The sequence below is a fragment of the Astatotilapia calliptera genome, chromosome 4 (assembly GCF_900246225.1).
Source record: "Astatotilapia calliptera chromosome 4, fAstCal1.2, whole genome shotgun sequence".
In the NCBI taxonomy this organism is placed as follows: Eukaryota; Metazoa; Chordata; class Actinopteri; order Cichliformes; family Cichlidae; genus Astatotilapia; species Astatotilapia calliptera.
This window is the reverse complement of record NC_039305.1, coordinates 32,790,132-32,805,038: the sequence shown is the minus strand read 5'-3', so window position 1 is coordinate 32,805,038 and position 14,907 is coordinate 32,790,132. Positions and strand designations below refer to the sequence as shown.

General features: G+C 40.8%; 1 protein-coding gene across 1 annotated transcript in view; it reads right to left on the bottom strand.

The window, feature by feature from the left end:
* Positions 1-615: 615 nt before the first annotated feature.
* LOC113021499 (acidic repeat-containing protein-like) overlaps positions 616-14,907 on the bottom strand; it is a 16,711-nt gene continuing 2,419 nt past the window's right edge. Inside the window, exons 2-6 of the mRNA XM_026166260.1 lie at positions 7,768-7,835; positions 7,484-7,552; positions 5,577-5,628; positions 960-996; positions 616-876 (exon numbers count right to left, since the gene is read on the bottom strand). Coding sequence (XP_026022045.1) covers positions 831-876; positions 960-996; positions 5,577-5,628; positions 7,484-7,552; positions 7,768-7,835 — 272 coding nt within the window. The 3' untranslated portion in view covers positions 616-830. The remainder of the gene's footprint in view (positions 877-959; positions 997-5,576; positions 5,629-7,483; positions 7,553-7,767; positions 7,836-14,907) is intronic.

Sequence of the window (14,907 nt, the reverse complement as noted above, 5' to 3'; positions counted from 1 at the left end):
CCTTCATCCCATTTCAGCACAGTGAACATCTTGTCCTGATATCTTCTTTGGTCTTTCACTTGAGGTTGAAGAATAGTTGTAGAATTAAAAAAAGCTTGTGAAAGCTAGAATCAAATTAATCCTTAAGTTGTTGCCAATGAAAGTTTTGTCAGGTAATATAGTTGACAAAAATCTGCTGTTTGTGGTCTCTCTGTGCTCATCTTCTTCTCTTCTTCCCCTGGTCTGCCTCTAACTAAGCCTGGTGCTGCCAGAGGTCTCTTCCTGTTAAAAAGTTCCAACTGTTGCCAAGTGCTCACTTATAATAATAATAATAATGGATTGGATTTATATAGCGCTTTTCGAGGCCCTCAAAGCGCTTTACAATGCCACTATTCATTCACTCTCACATTCACACACTGGTGGAGGCTACAGTTGTAGCCACAGCTGCCCTGGGGCAGACTGACAGAAGCCAGGCTGCCATATTGCACCATCGGCCCCTCTGGCCAACACCAGTAGGTGGTAGGTGAAGTGTCTTGCCCAAGGACACAACAACCAGGACAGAGAGCCCGGGGATCGAACCTTCCAGTTACAGATGCGCTTCCCAAAACAGTCTGCATTTAAAAATCAGTCAATCAATAAAAATGTCCCGTCTGTTTTATTTAAATAATGATTTCAGTATTCAGACTTGTCAGGTAGCAACAATACATAAACATGTGAAATTATTATTTTAAAAATTTCTCTGACGTTATTGGGGAGCAAATGTGTTATTGAAGAAAAAAACCCCAAATAACCATAACCAATGAAAGTATGGTATATTAGTTTGTCCACATGGTGGCAACATATGGTTAAATTTAGTTGACATCATCATCATCTTCATCAAAGACGTCAGCTACAGTCCTATGGAAAAAGAAATAGAGATGTGAATGACTGAATTTCAGAATAACTTGAGCAGGCTTAAAGTCAGTGTGAACAGCACTCACTTGTAGATCGATCCAGTCACTTCATCCAGAAATCCCCCTGAATAAAAACGATGAACCATTAGTGAGCTGGAGACAACCAATGACAAAGTCAACATATATGATCAGATGGAAAACTGTTACCTATTGTAACTTTCTACTGCAGTTTGAGTTAACCAAAAACATGTTCCTCTCAGGATTACAAATGCTGGAACACATTGGATCATAATCGGAAAACCTAATTTGATCTAATCTGCTGAGGGATGGCAATTCTTCATTTTTCTTGCAGGATTACCTCTTTCCTCTTTAGCAACCACCTGTAGCAATCTCTGTGGACTGGCAGATGTTATGTCCACTAAAAAGGCCATTTTAAGGAAATGCCATTTCACATGAGCATCTTTGAGCAGCTCAAAGGGACAATGCTGAAGTGCACCAAGGATCACATCCATGTCCCATGGAGGAACTGGAGGTCCAGTCCTGCGAAATGTAAGTTGCTGGGCACTCCTAAGAAACCCGGAAATTAGGGAGAGGTCAGTCCCACTGAGTGCTGAGCAACCAGTGTGAACCACCTTGATTGCTGTTACCATACCTCGCTGGGTAATTGCAGATCAGTTGGGAAAACAGGAACTACAGGATGGTCTTAAATGTAGCCTCGTAGTGGTTCAACTATTGGACCGCACATCAGGAAGCAAAAAGTCACCAGCGGTAGGGATAGGCAGACCTTGTGGATGGTGCACAGATTCCTGCAAATTTCATATCACAGGTTCAGGCAACCCTAAGGAAAGATGCCTTTCCAGGTTCTCACCCTGAGCCCTGCCAGGAAGGGCTGGAAAAGCATACTGCTTATTTGAGACAGGAGGTCCCTTTGGAAGGGAAGCTCTCATGGGTCCCATTCAGTAGCAGAGGGATTGCTGAAAACCAAGGCATGTGGGACCAAGAGGGGCCACCAGGATCAGCCTCATCTCCTCGGTCTGGACTCAGTGGAGGACCAACTGGAGGAGGGAGAATGGAAAGGAATGCATAGAGTCTGGGGGCAAGGGTGTGCACGGGTGTCCCACCCCAGAGGCAGGTCATCATTCTGGAGAGAGAAGAAACAATGGCATTGCGTCAACTCCCTGGACGAAAAGATAGAAGTTTGCCCTTCCAAAGTGATGCCAGACCTGGTCAACCATCTGTGGATGGAGTCTCCACTCTCCTGGGCTCGGGCCCCCATCAACTTAATGTCCACGTTCAATGGCCCTGCTGCATGTACCCAAGCAAACTCAATGGAACAGGGGATGAGCACACTGCCACAACCTGTTAGCCATCCTGAAGAGGAGGGGAGAACCTAGGCCTGTTGATGTAGGCTGTTGCAACCATTGTGTCTGTCCTGATGATAACATGGTACAGCTCCAGTGAGGATAAGTTGCCTAGTGGCTGGTTCAATAGCCATTTACCGCACAGCCTTAGTGGACCCTACCCAAATTGACTTGGAAAGTGTCCGTGAAGACCAGCTGACGGTGAGTCACCAGACCTACTGCGTGACCCTGGTCTAAGTTGGTTGAGTCCGTCCACCAATGGAAAGCTCAGTGGAGACCACAACTTTTACCTAGTGAGACCGCTCCAGGCACAGGCTGGAAGGGGGCTGGCCGACCTTGCTCCAGGATAGGTCAAGGGAGAGGGGGGTCGCTGGAGGATGTCAGAGCCTTGGCTGTTCATCCTCCTTCTTTCCATGTGGGTGCGCACCACGTCTACAAAAGCCAAGAGCCGAACTACTAGCTCATCAGGTCCTTAATGTCAGGCACCTGCATCTGGGAAGGCCGCAAATGTCCAGTGTCCTCAAAACTGGAAGCAGGCGCCACAGAGTCCTCAGGAAGGGCAGAGCTCTGGATGCTCTGCTAATCACATTCAATCGCTGGGGCCAGTGAGGAGCTCCTAAAGGGTGGCTCTTCGACAAGCCTAGCAGCAGGGGAAGGGAAAGACACCTGCCAAGGGTCTGGGCACTCCCCTTTGGCCTGTGAGGCATCCATTTTTCCAACTTTAGGCATATCGAGAAGGGGTGAGCCTGCACATTTTGTGCCAGAAAAGTGAGTACAGGTCAGTCCATACAGGACTAGGGGTTTTTCCCTCACCAGCAAGGCATGTTAGTACCCAATCACATCACACCTGTTATGCCATCATCCAGAGGCATAGAAATGTCCCATCCCACACAGTTATGGCACACAGGGCTTGCCATACTTGCTGGGAGAATGAGGCAGCCGTAACGATGAAACAGCGAGATAAATACTGCTTTTTCCTAAGCTAAGCTAAATAGCTCATCTTTCTTTGCTGATCTTCATGTTCCCCTGACTGTCTTTCATACAATTTTCTTTTAGTTTATATTGTGAAGGATGCTTGGTGAGAAGGGTTATGCTAAGCCACTCGGTGTGAAACTCACGATCGTGAAAAACAGACTGGGCTCACCTAGCAGACCAGAGAAACCCTCGCTCACAGGGCTAACAGCATCAGCCACAGCAAGGACCCAATGGACATGTAAACCAGCGAAACCACAGGCAATATGCCAGAAGTGATCACAGCCAACTAGAGCTACAGAGGAAATGACAGCAATCCTGGGAGGCTGCCAACAGACAGGCTCCCCACCATAAAGGTAACAGACACACACTGTACCACACACTCTTCCAATACACACACTGCACCTGACAGTAAAGTGAAGCTCAAATGATCGATGATTTCAAGTCTGAACAGCTGTTTTATAGATAAGGGGCATGGCCACGCAAATTGGAGTATCTTAAAGAAGAAGCTACACGCCCTGACAAAGGGGATCATTCCATGTTGAGTATGTAACAGAGTTTAGAGATAGAGACAGAGACAACTAGAAAAAACATTTCACAGCAAATATGCAATATACAATACCATACCAACGGTACACCAAAGTGCTTCACAATAAAACAGCAGGTTAAAACATGAATAATATAAGACCATTAACAAAGCACTGAATATGCCAACAGGTCAATGGCACTAATTACGCAAGAATAAAAGTGAATATCAAACCAAACTTGCTAGAAACACATGGGTATTAAGTAGAAGATGTATACAAAGTTAAATTGTTAGTTAAGACCAGAGGTGACCATGCGTTTGCCCTGGTTGCGCCTCAGCTGTGGAATAACCTTCCCATTGCTATTCACGCGTCTGAATCCATCCAATCATTCAAATCACTATTAAAAACTCTCTTATTTAACCTTGCTTTTCTGGTTAGTTAATGCCTGTATTTTATACTTAAGCCGAGATCTAGACTGTACCAAAAGTCATTGGGCTGATGACCTGAGGGCTGTCCCAGGGGTATATGGTCTAAGGAGTTTCGTCGAGATAGCTAGGCGCTGTATTGTTTATAATTTTAAAGGTAAGCAGCAATATTTTAAATTCAATATAGTATTTGATTGCAAATCAGCAAGGACAGGGGTGACAGAGGCAAACCTTCTGGTTTCAGTCAAAAGGCGTGCCGGAGCATTTTGGACAAGCTGCAATCTATAATATGAATGCTGAAAATTTGGAAATTTTACCTGAAATGCTTGAAACTATTAGAAATACTTAAAGTTGAATTTGCTGAATGGCTTAACTGCATAAGATTACCAAAATATAGAGTACCAAAAACTGAAAAATGTGATAAATAAAGCCAAAAAATTACTTAGACTGAGCTTCATTTGCTAAAATTTCCTTTTCCAAAATAAAAAAAGCAAAAGTTGGTACTGAAGATCATCAAAATGAAGAAGTACTGAAAGTAATGCAGTACAACAAAAAATGACCTCAAGCAAGCTCAGCATGAGTCCACAAATTCTAAGCAGACAGTTTTTGATTGGTGGCAGGATGTAAACACCCCTCTGACACACACACACACACACACACACACACACACACACACACACACACACACACACACACACACACACACACACACACACACATCTGTAGACCCTGTGGCAGGTTGATTTACACACAAGTTAATAACAACATACAGAGACACTATTTACAGATATAGAGACAAGGACAAAAACCAGTGATCACATCATATTAGAACAGAGACAACAAGAGTGGACAACAGGGGACAGTACAGAAAACAATAATGAAAACATCAATTATTTAATGTTTAATAAATCAAGATTTGGATCTTAACGTTCACATTAATAAATGCACGGGGGGGGGGGGGGGGGGGGGGGGGATTAGGGAAGTGGAGACAGCTGGGAACACAGCAAGGACAAATCAGGATTAATAAGACCGCAAACTGAACATAACACAGACAAGACACGGGTTTATCAAAATGAAACCAGAAGTAATGTGAGACATACAAAGCTGACATGGACAGAAGAAAAAATATGGAGACATGACAGACTTCAAGGAAACAAAGAAGACATAAAGAAACACAGGGACCAGACTGAAGGAACTGAAAAGACTAAAATATGACTTGAGCATATCAAAAGGAAAATTTAATGATTCCCCAAAACTGTGGCTCAAAGATAGGACATGACTATATATAAAGTGCCAAACTCTAAGCTTCCTGTAATTTAGGAGTGATGACCAGATAAACTGAAACAAAGAAACTTTCCTTTTGAAATGTCGTTCCATATATATTCATATATTCACAGTGGTGACAGAGAATTTACTCACCAGGCTTACAAACGGTTTGGCAAACAGGACAAACATTGCAGAAACTGCACATCTATGAACAAAAAGAAACAAATTAATGAATTCAAAATTTGTCCTGGCATGAAATGGTACGGGGGTGGGGGGTTCTAAACAGTAGCAGAGTGGTGAGTGACATTATAAAGTGACAGTATAAAGTCAGGAAGATGGGACGACTATGGAAAAGCAGAACTGCTTCAATGCACTTTTGCACTATATATATATATATATATATATATATATATATATATATATATATATATATATATATATATATATATGTGTGTGTGTGTGTGTGTGTGTGTGTGTGTTTTATACTGAAAGGTAATTGATTGGAAAAGAGTTTATTCTGCTTAGATTTTTTTGTAGTCATGTTATTTATATGTAGTATTTTTTTCCTTTTCATTCTTTCACTTTATATTTCTGCCTGTCTGATGATCTCATTTTTAAACATTAAATCAGATGTTATGATCAGTTACTCAGTACCCAAGTACCCTTTTTACTCAATACCTTTTAACTCTTGCTTGAATAATTTCTTGGACGGCTAGTTTTTACTGTTACTTGAGTAAAACTATGTTGAGGTAGTGCTACTGTTACTTGAGTACAATTTTTGGCTACTCTCTGGTAGTAACCCATCCCTCTAATGGTAAAGGTAGACCCAAACCATGGCAGCAAAATGCCTTAAATCAAAACACACCTATCCGGTTGTTCAGTCTGACGTCACTAGCCGTGTCTGGGCCTAAACTCTGCTGCAGGTCCATATATCAAACGATCACTGTGGCATTACTGAGAGTTGAAAAACTGTCTAAAGTCTTTCATCTTTAATAAAATGATCAGTGTTCTGCTCTACCAGGTGTAACAATTGAGTTTAACATCCAGGCATCCATGAAAACGGAATTTATGACATTTAACGGAGTTAGAAGTTAGCAGGGAGTTAGCTCGCTAGCTTCTATCTAAATACAATATAGCATGTCCTGACTGCGGGGTTTTGGAAACAAATTAAAACGTACAGCTCTGCTATCACTTCCAGCATAAATGAAGACAGAAAACTAAACAGCAGTGACGTTTGTAGGGTTACTGAAGTTGGGCTAGCTGGTATATAATGATGTGCTACGTGACCGCTAGCGACACAGCTATGTTAGCATAATATAAACAAGCTAACTTTTTTTCCACTCGATAAAAGTTAATGTGAGTGTTCTCGGTGGTCAGGAACAAATGTAATCGCATGGCAGGATGCTGTAAAAGGACCAAACTTCAGCCAGGAGAACAACTGAGATAATCCATCCACAATACGAGGTTAGTCATTCATATACTGCTGCATGGGCTGGGCTGTAGTTACATCGTAAGGTTTTAAAAACTGAGCTTAAATAAATGATTAGCGGTAATAAAAGCCGAGGGAGGTCAACAGTGGTCGCTGACTGTTTTAGGAGCTTTTTGAGATCAAATAGAAGAAAATAAATAACATTAAACATGTTAACAACACAAAAGCCATATTAAACGCAGACTACTTTAGACCCGGAAGTAGGATTCGTCGCGTCATCACTGAACAACCGGATTGCTTTTTGTTGGACTCCTTTGGTGCGTTTCCTGTTTGCTAGCTTCCCCTGTATCAGTGTCAGCCCCACTTGTTGCTTGCTCCAAACGTCACCTCAAACTATACAGTCTTGGCTCCCCCCTTGCCTCAAAAATACAACAGACCAATATCACCATCCATTATATTACTAGAAAATGAACCACTGTTGTCAAAAACTCCCTACTTTTCTGTGCTCTGCAGTTCTTAGTTCCTGGATTTATTGTCATCGTGTTACATTACCATAGTTGTTATTTATTGTGCATCAAAGGCAGAATTGCTTTAAATTGAGAAGGAGGTCAGATGTTGTGTACTTTCTCACCTTGCAGTCGTCACAGTGCTCGGAGGTGTCTCCCTCCTCACAAGGACATTTATCACAGCTGTCACAGTGCTGGAAGAAAGCCCATTTTATTTTAAAAAGACTAGAAAGCAAATCATGAAATAGCAAGCAGTGCTCTCACGTCAGTAAGGAAGGAACAATCCACCAGTTTTAATGTTTAGATATTTGGGTCCATAACTGTACATCGTGATGTTTGTTTTAGTAAGGATTTGACTTTGATCCTGTAATGACAGAACATCATTTCTCAAAGTCAATCTCATACATACCTCACAGAATTCACAATATGCGCACACAGAGCCCTTGTGATAAGTACCGTCTTCATCGTCGTCGTCATCTGCACAGATTATTTATAAAAGATATATGACTAAATGAGAATAATTACAATAAAATGAACTAGTTGTTTCCCTGGTGTTTTTGTTTTATACAACAAAAGGAAAGAACGAAGTTCTAATTCCTAATATTGTGATCTGGACTACAATGCAGATTTTTGTTATAAGTTTGCTTCTTCACAGATGATAACAAAACCAAAGTGCAAAAAATGCAAAATTGTCTTTTTACTGGTAAAAATGACTGACAACAAAGTAAAGAAGGCACAGAGTCAGTAGACTCAGTATACTTTGAAGACATTGACTGGTTTAGGTTACAGGAGCAAGCCTAGTTCTAGTTTTATTCTAGAATAATTTAGTACTTGTTTGCTAAGTGTATATAATGGCTACAGAGTAAAATAGAAAACTATCAAGATGTTTACAGCTCATTTCTTAAAGTTTTGGGGATTTTTGGTGCATTATGGTTGGCATTTATAGATAATTTCAGTATTGGAGCATTTATTGGAGGATATGACTAATGAAATAAGTCAATTGAAGTTCTGGCTTGATAAAAACAAGTTATCATTAAATTTGAATAAATCTAAACTTATGTTATTTGGAAATAGTCATTTAAATACAAATGCAAAGATTCAAATAAATGGTGTTGATATTGAAAGAGTCAGTGAAAATAAATTTCTGGGGGTAATAACAGATGAAAAACTTAACTGAGAGCTCACGTAAGATATATTCATTCCAAAGTATCACAAAGCATTGCAATACTAAACAAGGCAAAACAGCTATTAGACAAACATCACTTCATATTCTATACTGTTCACTGGTTTCACCATACTTAAGCTATTGTGCAGAGGTCTGGGGCAAAAACTATAAAACCACATTACATTCACTTTTTACTCTTCAAAAAAAAAAGCAATTCGAATCATCCACAGTGCAGGTTACAGGAACATACAAAATCACTATTTTTGCAGTCTGAAATATTGAAAATTGACGATCTAGTGAAAAGCAAAAAATAAAGAACTGCCAGGTGATATTCAGAGTATGCTTTTTGTTTGAAAGAAGGAAGTTATAATTTAAGGGGTTTTTATAACTTCAAAACAGGGAAGGTCTGTGTGTTTCTGTTCATGGAGTGAAACTGGAACAGTCTGAATATGGAACGAGAAAAAGTTGAATTTCCTGCGAAAATGCAGTGTGAATGCCTCGTATTGGAATCTGCTGAAAACAACTGAAAACGCAGAATTATCTGCTTAAAAGAGGTGTAGAAGCAGAAGTGCTTGCTGAAGATGGCTGTATGTGAAAGGGTAAACTGAAGAGTGTCAAGAAAGCAGAGTGGAGGCAAGCGGGGAAGATGTGTGGAAACCGTCACACATAGGATTCAAACCTTTGCCACCGGGTCTCACGGCAGCTGCTCATCCCACTGAGCCAAACCAGTTCTGGTGCCAAACAAAGATATTATGAGAGAAAAATGTGCACTGTGGAGCAGAAGTTGAAATTTGCTGAAAAGAGGTGAAGAAGCAGAACTTTGTGCTGAAAGGAGGTGAAGAAACTGAAATTTGTGCAGAATAGAGTTAAAGAGGCTGAGCTTTGTGCTGAAAGGAGGTGGAAAAGTTGGAATTCTGCTGAAAAGAGGTGAATCAGCACAATTTATGCTGAAAAGAGGCTAAGAAGCAGAACTTTGCGCTGAAAACAGGTGAATCAGAAGAATTTCTGCTGAAAAGGGGTAAAGAAGCTGAAGTTTGTGCTGAAACAGCTGAAGAAGCTTGAATTAGTGCTGAAAAGCAGTGAAAAACTGAAAATTCTGCTAAAAAGAGGTGAAAAAGCTGAAATTTGTGCTGAAAAGAGTTTAGATAGTTGAACTGTTAACTGAATTTTTTTTTGTCCTAAGCGGATTTGAACCCAGGCCTCCTGGTCTGAGAACGGCTGCTCATCTCACTGAGCTAAAACATGGCTCAGCCCGGCAAGCAAAACTGGTGATCACACTGATAATGTGGTCCCATTCAGCAAAATGGGCCAAAAAATGCAATAAACGCTTAATATCTGAAAAAGTATAAAAGCTATGAGCACCAGGCATTAGCTGAAAGAGCAGAACAGTTTAAAATTTGAATGGTGAAAATCTGAGGGAGTAGTTAACCAGCAAAGGTCAGAGCAAATAGAATAAGGTAGAAGAATAAAGTTTAAAGAGAAACAGGAACTCAATAGTGTGAATGCCTTGAGGCATTCACACTATTAAAGCGACGTCCAAACATAAAACCGTTCAAAAAGAGTTATAAAAATATGATCTTCTCGAACTATAAAGAAAAGTAAAATATTGAAATTAAGTGAATGTCTCTATTTAAAAAAAAAAAATCATGATGTGATATTATAGTATATGGTATATCAGAAATCTGTTCACTATTTTTATTACAAATTATATCAGTAAGGAAGCTGATTAAATATTATCTGATAATTTATGGCAAAGGGGTGGGATTAAATAAGTGTTTACTTCTTCCCACTCCCTTTCAACATGTAAATTAATCAGAACGGCAGCTATATTGAAATGCATTGATGTTTTTGTATAGTATTTTTTTCTCTCTTATTTTCTTTTCTAAATGTACCTGTATATTGCTTACATGTTTGAAATAAATTACCAATCAATCAACCAATCAAAGTGGCAACATAAAAGTGTTGTAAAAACAGACTTTTAGTTTCTGCTGTTTAGTATCATTTGTATTATGTTGTAATACCATCCACCCAGGCTGGAGCCTATTCCAGCTACCATAGGACGACAGGCAGGGTGCACCCTGGACAGGCTGCCAGTCCATCAGCAGGGCTAACACACACTACATGTTAAAGTGTGGACAGACCTTCTCATTTCATGGTTTTTCTTTATTTGCTTCTACTTTCTACATTGTAGATACAAACTGAAGACATCAAATATATGAAGCAAGTTTATGGAATTATGTATCAAAGAAAAGATGGATAAATAACTCTACAGTGGGGCAAAAAAGTATTTAGTCAGCCACCGATTGTGCAAGTTCCCCCACTTAAAATGATGACAGAGGTCAGTAATTTGCACCAGAGGTACACTTCAACTGTGAGAGACAGAATGTGAAAAAAAAATCCATGAATCCACATGGTAGGATTTGTAAAGAATTTATTCGTAAATCAGGGTGGAAAATAAGTATTTGGTCACCTCAAACAAGGAAAATCTCTGGCTCTCACAGACCTGTAACGTCTTCTGTAAGAAGCTTTTCTGTCCCCCACTCGTTACCTGTATGAATGGCACCTGTTTGAACTCATCATCTGTATAAAAGACACCTGTCCACAGCCTCAAACAGTCAGACTCCAAACTCCGCCATGGCCAAGACCAAAGAGCTTTCGAAGGACACCAGGAAAAGTATTGTAGACCTGCACCAGACTGGGAAGAGTGAATCTACAATAGGCAAGCAGCTTGGTGTGAAAAAATCAACTGTGGGAGCAATCATCAGAAAATGGAAGACATACAAGACCACTGATAATCTCCCTCGATCTGGGGCTCCACGCAAGATCTCATCCCGTGGGGTCAAAATGATCATGAGAACGGTGAGCAAAGATCCCAGAACCACACGGGGGGACCTGGTGAATGACCTGCAGAGAGCTGGGACCAAAGTAACAAAGGTCACCATCAGTAACACACTACAACGGCAGGGAATCAAATCCCGCAGTGCCAGACGTGTTCCGCTGCTGAAGCCAGTGCATGTCCAGGCCCGTCTGAAGTTTGCCAGAGAGCACATGGATGATACAGCAGAGGATTGGGAGAATGTCATGTGGTCAGATGAAACCAAAGTAGAACTTTTTGGTATAAACTCAACTCGTCGTGTTTGGAGGAAGAAGAATACTGAGTTGCATCCCAAGAACACCATACCTACTGTGAAGCATGGGGGTGGAAACATCATGCTATGGGGCTGTTTTTCTGCCAAGGGGACAGGACGACTGATCCGTGTTAAGGACAGAATGAATGGGGCCATGTATCGTGAGATTTTGAGCCAAAACCTCCTTCCATCAGTGAGAACTTTGAAGATGAAACGAGGCTGGGTCTTCCAACATGACAATGATCCAAAACACACCGCCCGGGCAACAAAGGAGTGGCTCCGTAAGAAGCATTTGAAAGTCCTGGAGTGGCCTAGCCAGTCTCCAGACCTCAACCCCATAGAAAATCTGTGGCGGGGGTTGAAAGTCCGTGTTGCTCGGCGACAGCCCCAAAACATCACTGCTCTCGAGAAGATCTGCATGGAGGAATGGGCCAAAATACCAGCTACTGTGTGTGCAAACCTGGTAAAGACCTATAGTAAACGTTTGACCTCTGTTATTGCCAACAAAGGTTATGTTACAAAGTATTGAGTTGTATTTTTGTTATTGACCAAATACTTATTTTCCACCCTGATTTACCAATAAATTCTTTACAAATCCTACCATGTGGATTGATGGATTTTTTTTTCACATTCTGTCTCTCACAGTTGAAGTGTACCTCTGGTGCAAATTACTGACCTCTGTCATCATTTTAGGTGGGGGAACTTGCACGATTGGTGGCTGACTAAATACTTTTTTGCCCCACTGTAAATATATTTTAGATTCCTCAAAGTAGCCACTGTTTGCTTTGTTGACAGAGCTGCAAACCCTGCTCTCAGTGAGCTTCATGATGTAGTCACCTGACATGGTTTCCCCTCACAGGTGTGCCTGTCAGGGTTCATTTGTGGCATTTCTTTCCTTCTTAACAACATCAGTTGTGTTGTGCAGAAGTCAGGTTGGTACACAGCTGACAGCCATAGTTGACAACTGTTAGAATTCATATCATGTCACGAACCAATCAGCTAAGTAAAGAGAAACAACAGCCCATCATTAATTTACGAACTGAAGGTCAGACAGTCCAGAAAACTGCTAAAACTTTGAATGTGTCCCAACATATGACTGTACACCAACCCACCCAACCAATGTCATCGTCAAGTATGCTTTTGACACCAATGTGGTTGGGCCCATCTCTGATAGAGATGAGACAGTGTACAGAACCTGTCCTCCTGGTGCTCCGAAAACAACCTGAGGCAGAAGGTCCTTAAAATCAAAGAACTTATAATGAACTTTAGGAGCGACAAACAGCTCCATTCCCCTTCGATTATAAATGGAGGATGGGTGGAATCTGTCTCCACCTTCAGGTTTCTGGGCACCCACATCTTTGCTGATCCCACCTGTACCCACAACACCGACTGGTAAAGAAGACCCAGCAGTGGCTGCATTTCCCCCATGTCCTCTGGAAAAACAACCAGAACCAGAAGCTGCTGCTGGCCTTCTATGGCTCCTCAGTGGAGAACGTGCGCTCCTACTGCCCAGGTGTTTGGTGCGCAGGGGCCGAAACTGAGAACAGGAAGACTGCACAGAGAGTCATTAACACCGTCCAAAAAAACCATTGGCTGCCCTCTGCCACCCCTGCCCACCCATCTCACCAATCTGAGCCATGGTCTGTGGTTGGCCTCATGTTTTAGGCCAACCACAGACAGACTATTCAGACCAAGTATTTTCTTTGCGCTACCTCCAACCAAGCACTTTGCTCTCCAATGTGTGCCTTTCTATTGTTGTGTATATATTTCTCTAGACTGTATATATCGCTTCTGTTTGCTATTTATAGCAGATGTCTTTACTATTTATATATTTATTAAAACCATTAAGCGCTATGGCAAAACTGGCTCATATGAGGACCACCCCAGGAAAGGAAGACCAAGAGATGGCCTGGCCTCCACAGTCGCCTAACCTAACCCAGTGGAGATGGTTTGGGATGAGATGGAGTGCAGAGTGAAGGCAAAGGACCAACAAGTGCTCAGCATCTCTGAATTCCTTCAAGACTGTTGGAAACCATTTCACGAGACGACCTCATGAAGCTCATGGAGAGAGAGCCAAGAGTGTGCAAGGTAGTAATCAAAGCAAAGGATCTAAAATATAAAACATGTTTTGAGTTATTTCACACTTTTTTGTTTGCTACATATTTGCACATGTGTTCATTCATAGTTTGATGCTTTCAGTGAGAATCTACAATGGAAATAGTGGAAAAACCATAAAATGAGAAGGTGTATAGGGTTAAGGGATTAGGTTAATTGGTGACTCTAAACTGCCCATAGATGTGAATGTGACTTCTTAATTAATTACAGTTTTAATGCTGCAAAAGCGCAAAAAACACATGGGAAGTAAAACAGAATACAAAAGAAGCTGAATAAATCAGTGGAACAATGGAAGTAGAAATGGAAGTAGAAAAAGACAACATTAGCTGTTTACTATCACTGTATTAAAATTCTCAATTAGAAGTAAATTGAAACTGTCGAAAAATGTCATTTGAGCTAAACTACAGAAATCTTTACAAGCATTATGGTTCATCACTAATCCCAGAGTTGGGGTCAGTCTGATGTACCTGTTGTATACATGCTCAGGTGTAAAAGCTGCTGCAGTAACATTCGGCTAACTTCAATTTCTTCAGGAAGTGCACTTTGTAGTTGTAATTAAGTATATAGTCAGACATTAGAGAAGAATTACCTTATAACTGTACTTATGGATATAAATTCATGTAGTTCACTAAAAAGTAATCATGCTACAAATAACTTTTTGACACGATATTATATTATCATCAAAAAATGTTTCACGCAAAAGTTAAAAAATGTGTTGCCCCTTCATTTTAATGAACATTTTTGCAGCTCTATTACATTTGTGTTCACTGCTTCAAAACACCACCACCCAGATGCTTAGAAAAGCATTTAAAGCACAGTTCATATAGACAATAGGCCGTGGTCAGAAGAGATACTCACTTGAACACTGAGATTTCAAATGTCTGTAGCTCTGGTCCTCATACAGGTAAAACCATCAACACATTTGTACAGATCTTTGATAAAAGTAATATGGCTTTTCAATCAGTTTGACAACTCTAATATAAGTCCGCTGCCTTCATTAACAGATATAAGCGATTTTTGAAAACCCGATTTATTTAATAAATCAAAGTAAGTGTTAAGACAAAAGACAATGTTGATTGTAGTAATGTCTACATGATTGTTCACAGTCAGCACAAACCACAAATGTGGCAAATGAGAATGC